At 34.5% G+C, this 17,149-nt stretch overlaps 1 protein-coding gene across 1 annotated transcript in view; it reads right to left on the bottom strand.

Annotated features, from left to right (window-relative positions):
* Positions 1-17,149, bottom strand: part of Ctf4 (Chromosome transmission fidelity 4) — a 525,719-nt gene that overhangs the window by 25,914 nt on the left and 482,656 nt on the right. The window contains exon 27 of the mRNA XM_090398697.1: positions 12,765-12,980. Coding sequence (XP_090254823.1) covers positions 12,765-12,980 — 216 coding nt within the window. The remainder of the gene's footprint in view (positions 1-12,764; positions 12,981-17,149) is intronic.

Below are 17,149 nucleotides of genomic sequence, written 5' to 3' on the forward strand. Positions count from 1 at the left end.
TTTTCTGGTGGCCCATAAAGATTAAGTTAAGTAAGAAAATCATGGAAGAAACGCGAAATAAGGCTTAGTTTATTATTATTAATGTGGAACGCATAACAATAATGCAAAATCTATTCAACATAGAGACATACGCGAAAGAATTGATATTTGCGAGAGTAATAATAATAACAAAGTAATAATAAAGAATAACAATACAAATAGAAGGACACACAATTTATAACACTCTACTCGAGACTGACTGCCATTCAAAAAGATTAGCCTCGCATTTTGTGTTGAATACTATGGCTACTCCTTCTTTTCCTTGATTGTCATTGCCTGAATATAACATTTTGTATTTATTGCTCAGAAAGATCTCACCAGTTTTTGTCTTTTTTGTTTCATTCACCCCTATTATGTCGATCTGGTAGTTATCTAATTCCTCGGCTAGCTCCATTTCTTTGCTTTCAGGCTTCTTATGTTGATAGTACGATCTTTAACTCTGGAGATGTTGAGTTGGAGTTTGTTTTCAGATTTGTTCCAGTAGCTGACTTTTCGCTGTTCACTCTGGCTCCCTGGTGAAAACAATGGGGGGGGGGGGGGGACCTTGTTTAACCGGGCGACGCCCCAGCAGTCATGAAATTTTGTCATGTTGTACCATCATTTTTTATTTTGCTTTAACCAATAAGAATACAATTTGGTCGGAGAAATCACAAATTGCCAGCCCATCCTCGTTTGTTCAGTATCCAAGTAGATATCCAACAGAGTGCACCATGAGAAGGTGAGGATCAGAAGCCCTGGTCGGTTCTCTGCATTCCTTTAAAGGCTATGTGGGGGTCTCCTCTCAGTTATACAGCTTTGACCCTTAAGTACTCCTAATTTACAAGTTAAATAAAAAAAAAAAACTTCTCATTTACTATTAAGTACCTTATGTACTTAATTTAATTAGTTAATTCCTTCTTGAACTGTTTTCATCCATGCTAAAAGTTAGTTTGTATGAAGTACTCGCACTGTTGCTGAAGATTGAAATTACTTCACTTTTGAAAAGTGAAGTAATTTCAATCTTCAGCAATAGTATCACTGTTTATCTCTCACTCTCTATTATAAACTTAAGTCTATCTGGCATTCACTAATTAATTTGGAAATAGTCAAAAATTCACAAATAGCATTTTATTTTGCATAACTTGAAAAGTCATTACCATTCTTCTTATAAAAAATCATATGCTATAAAATGACAAAAAGTTTAACAATCCTTAGCAGGTGCATTTGTGATATAACATAATATAATATAATATAATACTAGCATAAGTTTATTTTCACAATTCACAATGTGAATCAGTCTGGTATAATTATATACTTGAACATTTTATACTTTATTTTTTTTTATTTATTTATTTATTTTTTTTATCAGCTAACGCCTTTTTTTATTCCCGTATATACGGGAGTAGGCGAGGCCATTTAGCCCTATCTAACTTTTGGAGACTGAGGGGACAGTTCAATCTCCACTGGTACCCAATCAGAGACAGATGGCCCAAGGCTATCACTAATTAAGCGGTACGCAGTGAAGAGAGATGGCTCAAATGTGCCGCCATCTCGTGGTCTCTAACCCTAACACAATATATTTAATGTCTGAAATAATGTGGGTTCTACGGTCGATTTTCTTGAGTTTACAGGACGAAAAACCCGAGTTTCCGGGAGGAAAAACCTGCTTGCCTGTGCCAGAGATCGACTAACTCGGGAACCGGTCGAAAAAAGGCTTAGAAAAATTTCCTCTAGTCGCCGACTAGACTCGAAACCAAGACTTTCTTCGTGCGGCCTAGCGCGGTGGTGTGCAAACGCCACATCCACTGAGCTACACAGGCTTTTATACTTTTTTTTTTTTTTTTTTTTTTTTTTTATACTTTATTTAAAAAAAAAAAAATCTTCCTTAGAGAGTTGGAGACTGAATCATGTGACCAACATAGAGTGAAACGTAAGTCTAGCTTCATAATTAATGTTAATTACTTTCTTGCTGTTTTTGTGCATTTGTCTTTACTATATAACAGATTATTATTTATGGATAATTTTCATAAATTCATCTTTCATTATGAACAATATATGAAAGGAAACACAAACTACACTTTAGTTTTGTGAAATGGAGCAAAACTGAAGGCATAAGGGACCAGAAAGCATTCAAAGCATTACAAAAGATTCTATTGTATTATCAAGTAAAAACAGTAGGATATACTTTCCAAGACAAATGGAGCTCAAGGAATTCAAGTGAAGTTGCTATGAAGTTGCATTTCATAACATACGAAAATATCCTGGGCTGCTGACAGTAACTCTAGATTACTACAAGGTTTTTGAGGATTTCTCAAAGCAAAAACATTTAGATTTCATAAGATGCTCAATTTTCATAAAAATGCTGTGACAGAGACTTGGCAGGAAATAACTCAGAAAACACGCTTCTAGCTACCTGCAAAAAGATGAATTCTAAAATGGTTGAATATCTCAAGAACCTTTTTAATGCAGCCTATTACAGATACCTCAGTTATATGACAAATTAGTTCCAGACCACCATCATATAGCAAGTCACTTAGAAAAAAAAAATAACTTGTAGTACATGCGATGGTTTAAAATGTTTTTAAGCAATCATATATATGAATAACTGATGTAAATAAAGCATTTACAGTTGACTCTCACTATAGTAGAACTGTTATTACAAACCCACTATAATAAACCACTGAAAATTTCTGACAGTAGCACTGAAGGTCCAATGCTGTGGTAAAAGAAATTTGCTGTACCACTCTCTCTCTCTCCATAACAAACTTGTGGCCTTTACAAGTTTAACTGTAGTAAGTGCCAGCTGTAATAGCATTTGTGTTATTAATGGATCTTAATGTAGTATATCGGCATTTCTTTTTTGATATGTTCTCTTTCTTTCACTGTCTGTTCCTTACTCTTTATTTGCAAAATGTTCTTTCTATTACCCAAGCTTTATAAATTACAATTCCTCTGTTCTTATAGTAAGATTCCATACTCCTTGTTTTAGCTTTAGAAACATCTCTGCAGTGTTTCTAAAGATTGCTGATCTCACTTCACTCAAAAAAAAAAAAAAAATAAATAAATAAATAAATAAATGTTACTTTAATGAAACAACTCTGAAATCAAGGACTCAATGTGAGAATTTTCTAACTACACCATCATCATCTACCTATATCTTGTACATATTGCATAATATTTTCATTTGTGTCTGTGAATTATATGTTGCTGATTGATTTGACAGTTTTACAGGAGCAAAAACCAGAGTTTTGGGTATGAAATTCTTTCTGCGTCTATATGAGTCGGGCTAATTTGCAGTTAAAATGGATATAAGATTCTTTGTGCATTGTTGAAATAAAATCAAGGTATTTTCTAGTTGAAGGGTGGATGTCTTCCATCTGAGCTTGGTCATCTTACATCTAGATAACAAATCTTTGTGCTGTTGATTCATCTTATCTTGATTACACTATATTTAGTCTTATCAAATACTTTATGTATGTTTGTTATATGCTCCTCAAACACTCCTTCAACATTGCTGAAAGATTGATCTTGTGGCATGTTTCTCAAATTCCTGTATAGATAACCAAAAAAGGGGTGCTTAAGGGTCAAAGCTGTATAACTAAGAGGAGATCACCACATAGCCTTTAAAGGAATGAGGAGAACCGACCAGGTCCTGACCTGGTCATGCGGAGAAACTGACCTAATGTCCAATCCCAATCCTCACCTTTTCGCATGGTGCACCCTGTTGGATATCTACCTGGATACTGAACAAACGAGGATGGGCTAGCAATTTAGGATTTAGCCGACCAAATTGTATTCTTATTGGCTTAACCCAATATACAAAATGATGGTACAACATGACAAAATTTCATGCTGGCTGGGGCATCACCCGGTTAAACAAGGCAACATTTTTTTCACCAGAGAACTAGGGCGAACAGCAAAAAGTCAGCTACTGGAACAAATCTGAAAGCACACCCTAACTCAACATCACCAGAGTTAAAGATCAGTACTATCAACATATGAAGAATGAATGGCAAAGAAATGGAACTAGCCGAGGAATTAGATAAGTACCAGATGATCGACATAATAGGGGTGACTGAAACAAAAAAGACAAAAACTGGTGAGATCTTTCTGAGCAATAAATACAAAATGTTATATTTAGGCAGTAACAATCAAGGAAAAGAAAGTAGCCAGAGTATTCAACACAAAATACAAGGCTAATCTTCTTGAATGGCAGGCAGTCTCAAATAGAGTGATGTGGGCAAATATCAGAATGGGGAATTGGACAATGAGACTTATTTGTGCCAATGGTCCCACAGAAGGTTCTACTAAGGTAGAAGTGGAAGAATTTTTTGACGCTTTAGAAAAAGCAACTGACACAATGAAAAAGGAAAAGTTGGTCCTTGTTGGGGATCAAAATAGCAGAGTAGGAAATGATTGTGAGACATACAAAAATATTTTGGGAAAATTTGGAGAAAAGAGCAAAGCTAATAATAATGGCAAATATCTGTTGGATTTCTGCTCAGGATATGGACTGGTTATTACTAACACCATGTTCCAACATAAAAATGTGCACAAATTCACATGGAGAGAAGAGGAAAGGAATAAGAAAAGTCTCATTGACTATGTTATTGTTGATAGTGATGTTTTCCCCCTTGTGCAGGACACCAGAGTGTACAGAGGATTTGAAATTGGAAGTGATCACTATTTAGTCTTGAGCAGGATAAAATCGAATTTCATATTGAAAAGAATAACATGTAAGAAAGTTTTAAAGCGAATAAAAGTTGAGCAACTCTCAGATGTGAACTGTAGACTAAAATACACAAAGATTATTGAAGAAAAAATGAATGAGTTTGAGAACAGGAACCAAGCCTTAGAGATTCAGTGGCAAGTCTTGAAAAAAACCCTGAGTGATTCAGCCAAAGAGGCATATGGTGAGGTTGTCTGCAAGGATAAAAAAATCAGAACTGCATGGTGGACACAGGAAGTTAAAGAGGCAGTGAAGGAAAAGAAGAAAGCATATCAAAAGTTCCTGGCAAAGAAGTCAGCTTGTGCTCTTAGAGAATACAGAGACAAATGTAAGAAAGCTAAACACTGTGTGAAACTAGTTAAACAAAAGTCATGGGAGGACTTTGGCAAGAGCATAGAAAATACATATCAAGAAAGTGGTAAGATATTCTGGAGGTTGTTGAAGAAGCTTAGAAATGGAGGAAAGAGTGCTGTAAAAGTAGTTAGAGATGATAAAGGTGACATGAAAATGGAAGAAAAAGATATCCTTGAAGTAAGGAGTAATTACTTCGAAAAATTGCTAAATGAAACATGCAGTGATAGCACTGTGGTAAAATACACTCAAATGTCATACAGTCAGGAATACATATCCATACTTGAAGTAGAAAAAAGCCATCAAAGGCTTGAAATGTGGAAAGGCAGCAGGAGTAGATGATATTCGACCAGAATATCATCTACTCCAGAATATCATGCTGAAGTATGGTGGTATAAGAGTCTTACAGTGGCTGCACTGCATAGTTCAGAAAGCCTGAACAGAGAGATGAATTCCCGATGATTGGAGTAGAGCTCTCATGGTACCCATATATAAAAAGGGAAATAAAACGGAATGTGATAATTACAGAGGTATTTCCATACTGAGTATACTTGAGAAACAGTTGAGAAGAATTGTGGAAGAAAAGCTTCATGAAGAACAAGCTGGATTCAAGCCAAATAGAGGCTGTCAGGATCAGATCTTCACTTTATAACAAATAGTCGAGAAAGCATGGGAATATAAAAAAGATCTGTATTTAAGTTTTTTCGATCTGGAAAAGGCATATGACAAGGTGTCAAGAGAGAAGCTGTTCAATATGCTACAGTTATATGGTGTCAATGGGGCATTATATCAAACAATACTTGGTCTTTATTTGAGTTGCAAGCCAGCAGTTAGAATTGAAGGAAGTACAGGAAGATGGTTTAATGTTAAATCTGGTGTGAGACAAGGATGTACATTATCCCCTCTGTTATTCATTATCTATATAGATCACATTATGAAGGAAAGTAGTATTAAACATGATATCAGAATTGGAGATGTTAATGTCAGCTCTTTGCTTTATACGGATGATGTTATACTTCTAAATAAATCCGCTAAAAGTCTGCAAGATTCTCGGACTAAATTGAATAGCTTTTGTGATAGGTATGGTATGAAGGCCAGCAATAAAAAGACAAAGACAATGAAAATAGGTAGAATACTTGAAAATGTCAACTGCATTGTGATCAGAGAACCTCTGGAACAAGTAAATCATTTCAGCTACTTAGGCATGATTTTTAGTGAAGATAATAAATTAAATGTGGAAATAGACAACAGAATTAACAAAGCTGAAATCAATGGTAGGAAATCAATTGAATAAATTCATATGGAATAAGAGAGAAATTAGTCAGAACACTAAATTAGCAGTATACAAGACAGTGTTCAAACCAGTTTTAACTTATGGATCTGAGAGCTGGGTCAGAAGTAAAACACTTGACCAAAGACTAGAGATTGCAGATATGAGAGTCCTGAGAAAGATTAGAGACGTGAACAGATGGCATCGATGGCAATTTCATATTAAAAACAAGGATATTAGGAAAGCACTTGACATTTTCAGGATCCAGGAATGCGTTAGCAGAGCTAATCTCAGGTGGTATGGTCACTTAAATAGAATGGGCGAAGAAAGATTAGCAAAGCATGTGTTCTCTGCCAGGTTGGCAGCAAAACGACCCAGAGGAAGATCAAGAAATAGGTGGATTGATACAGTAAAAAGTGCCTTAGACCAGCGCTTCCCAAACTGTGGGCCACGGCCCCCTTGGGGGCCATAGGTTTTGTTGAGGGGGCCGTGATATAATGAAAACAAATTTAAAATGTTTTAAGACTAAGTAGAATTTTTTTATTTTAAAAGAAACGTATTCAACTTTTATTATTTATTATTTCTTTTTTGCTATTTTTTATATTTTAATGGAAAAATTCACACATTGGTGTTGGTTCAGAAACTTTGCTTCCTGCGTATTTCGGCGCTTAATGAATATTAGTAAATATTGCTTATTCATATGTTTCATTTCAAAGCAGTGGTTAATTGTATTTACTTCGAATGCTCTCCAGGGAAGCTCCAAATCTTCCTGTCCCTCTCATCACGCGTTCGTAATCAGGGACTGTTGATATTGACTTTATATACATATCAAAACTTGTTTTATATTATCACTGTCATCCGAGATAGTTGTCTGTTACCAATAAAAGTTTCGCATATACTTCACACATGAAAAAAAGCTTAAACAAGTTCATGTGGAGAGATAGTAACTCGCATGCATTGGTAAACAACACCCCTCCCTAATAGCCACTATACTGCAGAGGCAATAAAAACAAGTACTTTTATTATGTCAGTGAATAAGGTATGAGGAGTCTGTGTAATATATTTCTCAACAAATAGTGCAATTATAGACAACTGGGATAAAAATACACTAATTAATGAATCATATGTCCCCTCATACAGAAACTATGCTGTATAGACTGAAACAAAACCATATGTTGCATGGGCAAACACGGTATCTAACTAAAAACTATTGTTATTAATTAGATGTGTGTGAGTTCGATTTCCCAAGGCAGCAATAAAATTCAACCGAACGTGTTAAAATTCGTTCAAGTGTTAAAACTAAGTAATATATATATATAATGAATGTTATGGCAGTCTCACATATGGAATTCGGTTGAAGAGAGTTAGCATTTCAACTCAATTGTCAGCTAAGCTTTTATCTTTTGGTTGCGCCATCTTTTGTTAATACTGCACCAATCATATGCATGTTTTAATAACCTGCCTTTGCTGTCTGTTTCGCATTAAGCTTAATTACCGTAAAGGGAGAAAAGTCACAAAACAGAAAAATGTTCCTGGTCCAGGGATTCCCTTATTCAGGTAATATTCACTAATTTCATCAGTATGTGGTGTGCCAGTATCGGTACGTGGCGATATTATTTGATCTATTCTACGTTAAAAAATTTAACCCTGAGATGGATAAGTGGCTGATAAAAAAAAAAAAAAAATCCCACGAACAATCAGAAGAAGCAGAAACAGACTCAAAAAAAAAAAAAAAAGGACAGTATTTCATATTTTCCAGAACAGCTCGTATCGTTTTCAGAACCAAACGGTAAGAGGCAAAAAATGTAATATATGCATTTGATTTTTGCAATATTTGCTGTGTATGTTTTGTATTGAATATAAATATAATAATAATATATCTCTCTATTACGATTTTTTCCCGAGGGGGGCATGAAATATTTTAATTTTTGCAAAGGGGGCCCTGACATCCATAAGTTTGGGAACGTGACGATAGAAATATAAGATCTGATAATGTTGGAGTCTTGATAGGTAACAGACTGATTTGAAGGAAAATTGTAGATAGGAAGTTAGTAATAGTGTAATTTTTTTCATGTAGTACTATCAAATCTCGTACACCTCTTGAGGGGTACATATTAGGAATTTGATGATGATGACAAAAAAAGTTATTTTGCTTGGCTTAAGGAAACATGCCAAGAAGTTTGGTCCACAGCTACACCATTAAAAGTTTTTCTATTTCAGCAATAAGACTGTCACATTTACGGATTATTTGATTTATAAGGGCCATATTTGATTAAATAATTCAATGAAAACAAAAGTTATCATTCCATCTTATTTAATTATTTTATCACATTTATAGTTTGTTTTCATTTTCTTTTTAAGAACCAGCTATTTCTAAGAGAAATAGTTGATTAATACCACAGATTTGTATACTAAGGATGTTGTTATTATGATAAATTAAGAGATTGAGTGAACGACACTGTATTATCTTAAATGGTGTATGTAAAATGTTTGTTTCTCAAGTGATATGTACAATTTTGCATTTCAAGTATATTTATCTCCCAAAGAAAATAAAGTTGAAAGTTTTTTTCCGCTTGGTTAGACTATAATAAATTTAGTTTAATCCTTTATCCAAGTGTAAGCAAACAAAGTTTGCACCTGAAGTATCTTCAGGACTGAGGCAACTCGTGGTAAAGGTGGACCAAGCTCTCATCACTCCTTGTCTTAGTATCTCCCATTATACAAAGCACATCTCATTGCAGACATGTATAATGTTATGTCTGGGTAACATGTATTATGTTACCCAGAGGTGGTGATACTAAGGTGGAAACAATGTAGTAGTCATATTTACCTATACCAGTTGCCAAAAGGTGTCTCACCATATTATTAAATATCTTCAGGTGCAAACTTTGTTTCCTTACACTTGGATAAAGGATTAAACTAAATTTATTATAATAAACTTTCAAAATCTTTCTCTAAATCCAGAGTAATTTAATAATAAGGTGAGATACCATTTGGCAACTCGTATAGGTAAATGTGACTTCTCCATTGTTTCCGCCTTAGTATCACCACCTCTGGGTCTGGCTCCCAATGACGAGACCTCAATAAAGATCGAAACCGGTCTGGGTAGTGGCCCTTCCCTTAATGCATAGCATTATACACGTCTGCATGGAGATGTGCTTTGAATTATGGGAGATACTAAGACAAGGAGTGATGGGAGCGTGGTTCACTTTTACCACCTTTGCCTCAGTCCTGAAGATACTTCAGATGCAAACTTTGTTTGCTTACACTTGGATAAAGGATTAAACTAAATTTATTAAAGAGAATAAAGACACACATTTAACACAGTTAAAGAACATAAACATTTCATAAGTTTTCTCCTCTTCAAAATCACAGATTTTGTGAGAATACACTAATCTTAAACTCCTAACACATTTTTTTCAGCTGCCAATAATGACCATAACATATAAATTTCTTAACTCATACTTGTTTTTTATCTATAACAACAAAATAAATTTTGTACAATCTTTCCCAAAAAAAAAAAAAAAAAAGTTATTTTTTTTTCATATCTTCTTTGGAGTATCAGTTCCTTTCCTACTACTTTAGAGAATGAAGATAATTTTAAAGTTTCCAATTTCCTTGTGGAAGCTTCATCATTATCCTTAAATAAAAAAGCTCATTTCTTATGGGTTTGCCACATTTAGCCAGAATACGCTTTCTGCATACTGTATCAAAAAGGAACTGTCCTTTGATACAGTATTGTATCAAAGGACAGTTCTTTGATACAATTGCTTTGGGAGAATCTATATAATCACTATTTATCTGTCATAACTTTATTTCATATAAAGAAAATTCATCTGTTAATTTTAGGATAACTAATTGTTTCCCTGATAATATTCTTATCCACCTTTTTGGCTTCAGAAATTTCCTTAACACTTCCAACTCCCTTCTCTACAACATCATCTCTTTTTGTGGGTGTGTCTTCAAATGAACGTGATAGCTGTTCTATTTTTCTCTCTCACATTCATTCGACTTCCTCTTTGGAAGTACGATGTTTGCGCAAGTGCACTACTGTCTGACGTGATAATCAACATGGCTGTGAGGTGAAGGGCTCTTGTAAAAAAAAGTCAGCAGTCGGAAAGTTCAATAATTTCTTCTCTCAAGTTTATGTCACAGAAATAAAAAACTACACTAGAGGTGAGTCCTTTTTACAAATAAAAATATCACAATAAAATAATTAATGACATTATAAGAAATAATGTATTTTTCTGCTATACATTTTCGGAAATGCTTAACTACATGATAAATGATAAAAAAACAAAAGTTATCCTTTCCTTTTTATTTAATTATTTTATCAAATATGGCAGTGCTAAAAAAATAATGTGAGATAATTGGATATCGCTAAATAGCAGAAAACCTCAAAAACTATTATGAAGGACCAAACTTACAAGCTGTTTTTCTTCTATCTCTATTAGACCTGAGAAAATATTTCTTTCTAGAAGTTCATCATAACAATTAGACTCAACTGATCCTGATGATAGCATGGTACCCTCTGAAAACTGATTTACAATCTGCTTGCTACCAGGACTACTGTCTAATTGTATATACTCCTCAAAACTTTCCAGATCAACATCATCAGCAGAAGGAATTTCTGTAAACATCACCTGCTCCTTATTAATGCTTCTCAACTCATCAATTATATTTTGAAATCTTTGATAAAAAGTGCCCAAATCATAATCTTCATTGTAATCACTCTCGAAGCTTTGTAAATTATAACTATGATTTCTTTTATCATGATGCCTACTATTAAACTTTTGACTGCAAATAACATTACTACCCATTTTATGTTTTTTTAACAGGGATAAACTTGGAATTTCTAGAAGGTAAAAACCTTCCTCCTCAACTTTGTTTCTATCAACAGAGGAAACAGGACTAACATGTATATTAGAAGTAGCAGCCATCTCAGGGGTCTTAGTTTGATTTTCCACTGAGTGGAAAATCCAACTAAGTTATCTTTCCATTTTATTTAATTATTTTATCAAATATGGCCAAGTAAAAAAATTAATGTAAGATAATCTGATATCATAATAATAAATTTAGTTTAATCCTTTATCCAAGTGTAAGCAAACCAAGTTTGCACCTGAAGTATCTTCAGGACTGAGGCAACTCGTGATAAAGGTGGACCAAGCTCTCATCACTCCTTGTCTCAGTATCTCCCATAATGCAAAGAACATCTCCTTGCGGACATGTATAATGCTATGCATTAAGGGAAGGGTCACTACCCAGACCGGTTTCGACATTTATTGAAGTCTCGTCAGTGGGAGCCCAGACCCAGAAGTGGTGATTCTAAGGCAGAATGGAGAAGTCATATTTACCTATATGAGTTGCCAAAAGGTGTACCACCTTATTATTAAATTACTCTGGATTTAGAGAAAGATGTTGGAAGTCCCCCCCCCTGGTTAGGCTATAAAATAAAATAATAAAATTTACAGAAAGATGTTGGAAGTTTTTTTCCCACTTGGTTAGGCTATAATAAATTTAGTTTAATTCTTTATCCAAGTGTAAGCAAACAAAGTTTGCACCTGAGGTATCTTCAGGACACTTGGATAAAGGATTAAGCTGAATTTATTACCAACATCTTTCTCTAAATCCATAGTAATTTAATAATAAGGTGGTACACCTTTTGGCAACTCGTATAGGGAAATATGACTTCTCCATTGCTTCTGCCTTAGTATCACCACTTCTTGGTCTGGCTGCCACTGACGAGACCTCAATGAAGGTCGAAACCGGTCTGGGTAGTGGCCCTTCCCTTAATGCATAGCATTACACGTCTGCAAGGAGATGTGCTTTGCATTATCGGAGATACTGAGACAAGGAGTGATAAGAGCTTGGTCCAGCTTTACCACGAGTTGCCTCAGTCCTGAAGATACTTCAGACACAAACTTTGTTTGCTTACACTTGGATAAAGGATTAAACTAAATTTATTATAGTCTAACCAAGTGAAAAAAAAAACTTCCATAATCTGATATCGTTAAATAGTAGATAGATATCCCACAACTGCTCTTTCTCCTGAATTGCTGGTGTCTGCAAATTCTTAATCTGTCTTCATAATCCATATTTTACAATCCCAATATCCTCTTTACCACTCTCCTTTGCACTCTCACTATTGTATTAGCATCACCACAGAAACCAGGAGACCTGCATGCAATAGTCTAAGTGAATTTAAAAAATAAATAAAAATTATGGAAGCTAACCAGCAAAAGATAAATTTTAGACAGAGAAACTTGATGTGTATCAAAGCCTTGTAAAAGAGATAAAATGATTCTTGTCTTTACATGTCAAAGTTCTTTGAGAATTGCATTCAGTAGTTGAAAATACCATGTTGAAAAAGATGATATTAAATATAACTTGACCTACCTTTTTATCTTCAGATGAAAGTTCTTTAAATTTCTGTACTGCCAATTTAGCTATTTCTTGACTATTCATACTTGGATATTCCAATTCAAGAGCTTTCCTTTGTGATTCCAGAAATAATTCAAAACCAGATACCTTTGTAGATTCATTAACTTTTACTGCAGCATTTAAATCACTTCTTCCTGTTTTCAATAAAAGTGACTGCTTGGAAATTAATGTCTGTTGTTGAGTAAAAAAATAAAATAAATAAAGGCAAATAATAATTATAAATGCAATTATCAATGAAATGCATTTTTACTGTGTAATTATGTTAATAACAACTACTATAAATATATACAGATTTATAACTGTCTTTATGACAATTAGCAATACTCATATCTAGTTAGTTATGAAATGACATAGATAGACACTTTGAAGTAACACTTTTCTCTCCAACAAGAGTATTACCATGCCAGTGGGTGTCAGTCTTCTTCTTCCTTAGCTTGTTGAACTTCTAAGGTTCTTTGCTGGAAGTACCAACTTTTTCCATTTCTTTCTGCCTTGAATTCTGTCTGGTCCAAGATAATTTCCACCTCAGATAAGTCTTTTCAGATGTTATCCTCCCAGTGCTGCTATGGTTCCTCCCTTGGGTTGATTTCTATCAGGCCTCATCTTGAATGCTTGTGTAGCCATTCTCACCTCATTCTTTCTCACCTTGTGTAGCCATTCTCACCTACTCTTTCCATACATTCAAGCTATCTCAATATGCACGCTCTAATTTCATTAGATAAAAGTGGAGATCCATAGAGTTTATAAAGTTCTTGAATATGTCTTCTTCATTCATTTGTTGTATTATCTTTACAGGTCCACAGATTTTTCTGATGATTTTATTTTTAAAGTTCAGTAAAGCTTCTGCATTTTGGTCAGTTATGCTCAAGGTTTCTGCTCTATATAAAACAATAGGTCTAATCACAGTCTTGAATATTTCTGTTTTAACTCTGCTTGACAGAATTTTGGAAGGTAGTAAATGATGTAGTGAATGTAAGATCTATTGAAAGTAAGTATTCTAGCTGGTGTTTCTGTACTAATTTTGTTATTTCAAAATGTGAAAGCAAAATAATTGGGAGTAGACCTTCATGTCACCTTTAAGAAATGAAGAAAGCTGACTGGGGCTTCTAACCTAATGTCCAATCCTCACCTTCACATGATGCACCCTCTTAGTAGGTATCCAACTGGTACTAAATGAATGAGGATGGGTAGGCAATTTGGGACTTAGTAGACCAAACTCTCCATTGACTTAAAGTACAAATACATATGATGGTATAACATGATGAGATTCCATGCCAGCTGGGGCATCATCTTAAATAAAGTTCCCACTTCTTTTGTCAGGGAATCAGGAGAAACAGTGAAAAGTCAGCTATGAAAAAACTCTAAATCGACATCTAGAAGAAGAAGAATAAACCCAACTTCAGAAGAACTGAACACAGGAACCACCAATATAAGGAGCATTAATGGAAAAAAAATCAAACTTGCAGAAGAACTAGAAAGGTACTACATGGACATGATTGGCATTGCTGAAACAAATAAAACAAAAACAGGTGATATTTTACTAAATAATAAGTATAGGATATTCACACAACTGATTAAAACAACAAATGAAGAAAAAGGGAAGTAGTACAAATATCATATACATCGTTATCATTGAGCCTTTAAACGAAAGCAGAGAACTGATCAGGGATTTGACCTAATGTCCAATCCTCATCTTCTCGTAGTGCGCCCTGTTAGGTATCTACCTGGATACTGAATGAACAAGGATGGGCTGGCAATTTGGGATTTAGCTGACCAGATTGTATTCTTATTGGCTTAAATCAAAATAAAAAATAATGGTACAACATGACAAAATTTCATGCAGGCTGGGGTGTCGCCCGGTTAAACAAGGAACCCCCCCCTCGTTTTCACCAAGGAACCAGGGCGAACCGCAAAAAGTCAGCTGCTGGAACAAATCCGAAAGCACAAAGCAAAGAAATGGAGCTAGCTGAGGAATTGGATAAGTATCAGATTGACATAATAAGAGTGACTGAAACAAAAAAGGCAAAAACTGGTGAGATCTTTCTGAGCAACAAATACAAAATGTTATATTCAGGCAATGACAATCGAAGAAAAGACACAATATACATAGTATTCAACACTAAATACAAGGCTAATCTTCTTGAATGGCAGGCATTCTCAAGTAGAGTGATGTGGGCAAATATGAGAATGGGGAACTGCACAATGAGACTTATTTGTGCTTATGGTCCCACAGCAGGTTCTACTAAGGTAGAAGTGGAGGAATATTTTGAGGCTTTAGAGAAAGCAATATAATAATGAAAAAGGAAAAGTTGGTCCTTGTTGGGGATCTAAATAGCAGAGTAGGAAATGACTGTCAGACATATAAAAATATTTTGGAAAAATTTGGAGAAAAGAGCAAAGCTAATAATGGCAAATACCTCTTGGATTTCTGCTCAGCACATGGATTGGTTATTACTAACACAATGTTCCAACATAAAAATGTGCACAATTTCACATGGAGAGAAGAGGCAAGGAATAAGAAAAGTCTCATTGACTATATTATTGTTGATAGTGATGTTTTTCTCCCTGGTGCAGGGACACCAGAGTGTACAGAGGATTTGAAATTGGAAGTGATCACCATTTAGTGTTGAGAAGGATACAATCGAATTTCATATTGAAAAGAAGAACATGTAAGAAAGTTTTAAAGCGAAGAAAAGTTGAGCAGCTCTCATATATGAACTTTAGACTAAAATACACAAACATGATTGAAGAAAAATTGACAGAGTTTGAGAACAGGAACCAAACCTTGGAGATTCAAAGGCAAGCCCTGAAGAAAACACTGATTCATTCAGCCAGAGGCATGTGGTGAGGTTGTTTATAGGATAGAAAAATCACAAACTCCATGGTGGACATAGGAAATTAAAGAGGCAGGGAAAGAAAAGAAAAAAGCATATCAAAAGTTCCTCATAAATATGTCTACTTGTTCTCTTAGAGCAGCGTTTCCCAAACTTTTCCTATGACAGAATACTTCACAAATCCTGAAATTTTAACAGAACACCTTGGTTATTTTGCAATTAGCAATTAATAATTAATTATTAACACATTACAATATTAATAATTAATTATGGCATAATCATAAAGAGTATTAGTACACTTATGTATACGGTGTGACATGTTGACAAATATAAAATTACATTTAAATCAGTTATCAATCACTGGACTAATGAAATCTTGTAGCATATTGTAGTTTCTAAGGCCAACGTCATTAAATAAATTTGTGCTGATTTTCATTGACATATCCCATTCTGACCACCAAAAATTTATAATATTATAAGTACTTACGAGTGAATGCAGACTTTTTCTCCTGTGTGCTGTTAGTTTTCCCCTCCTTTTGTACATCCTGGAGATCGCTTTGTAGGCTGGTGGTGGTGGAAGACTCACTATCTGTTGCATCACAAACACCTTCAATAAGAGATTTCTTAACACCAAAATTAAACAAAGTCCCTTGTCTCTTATTCAAATTCAAATTTAAATCTGCAGGCCTATTAATTTAAAAAAATCACAGCACTACGGTTTCGAAAATTTCACCCTACAATATGAACTTGCGAAGAAAGTATTCAGTATTACTAGATTTGAGAACCGGATACAGACTACCCTGATCTTCAAGTTTAGTGGAAAATTTTCCTTTATACTTCCTTGCTGATTGGTCACTAACATTTGCAACACAGATGTTGTTTCAATTTTGAGAACAGAGGATACGCTGTCCATTGTTGTAATCAGCTTGCAGGCAATTTTTATGATCGGTCATAAACAGCAGTATTCTCTTTCCTGATTGTTGAAAGATTTCGATGTGTGAAAATTAACGATAATTCATGAATATTTCCATGTTTAAAAATATGCACTTGATCGCTGACATTTGCTACACAGATGTCATTTCTTTCAGTTTTGAGAACAGAGGATACGCAGCCCATTGTTATAATGTGCTTGCAGGAAATTTTTATGACCGGTCATAAACAGCGGTATTCCCTTTCCCAAATGTTGAAAGGTTTCGATGTGTGAAAATTAACAATACACAGATGTTATTAGGCATTCTGTGCCTCAGCTTTTCGACATATTCATGAATATTATTCTCCTCAGAATATTTCTACTATAAAATATTTATTGATGAAAACTGTTTAGAAAACTAAAATGACAAATTCCAGGAGAACTTCTTGCGGAACACTTATTTACCTTCCCCGGAACACTGGTGTTCTGCAGAAGACAGTTTGGGAAATCCTGTCTTAGAGAATACAGACAAATGTAAGAAAGCTAAACACTGTGTAAAACTAGCTAAACAAAAGTCATGGTAAAACTTTCACAAG

This window comes from Typopeltis vanoorti, chromosome 10 (assembly GCF_054136105.1).
Source record: "Typopeltis vanoorti isolate ZY-2024b chromosome 10, IOZ_Tvanoo_1.0, whole genome shotgun sequence".
Lineage (NCBI taxonomy): Eukaryota > Metazoa > Arthropoda > Arachnida > Uropygi > Thelyphonidae > Typopeltis > Typopeltis vanoorti.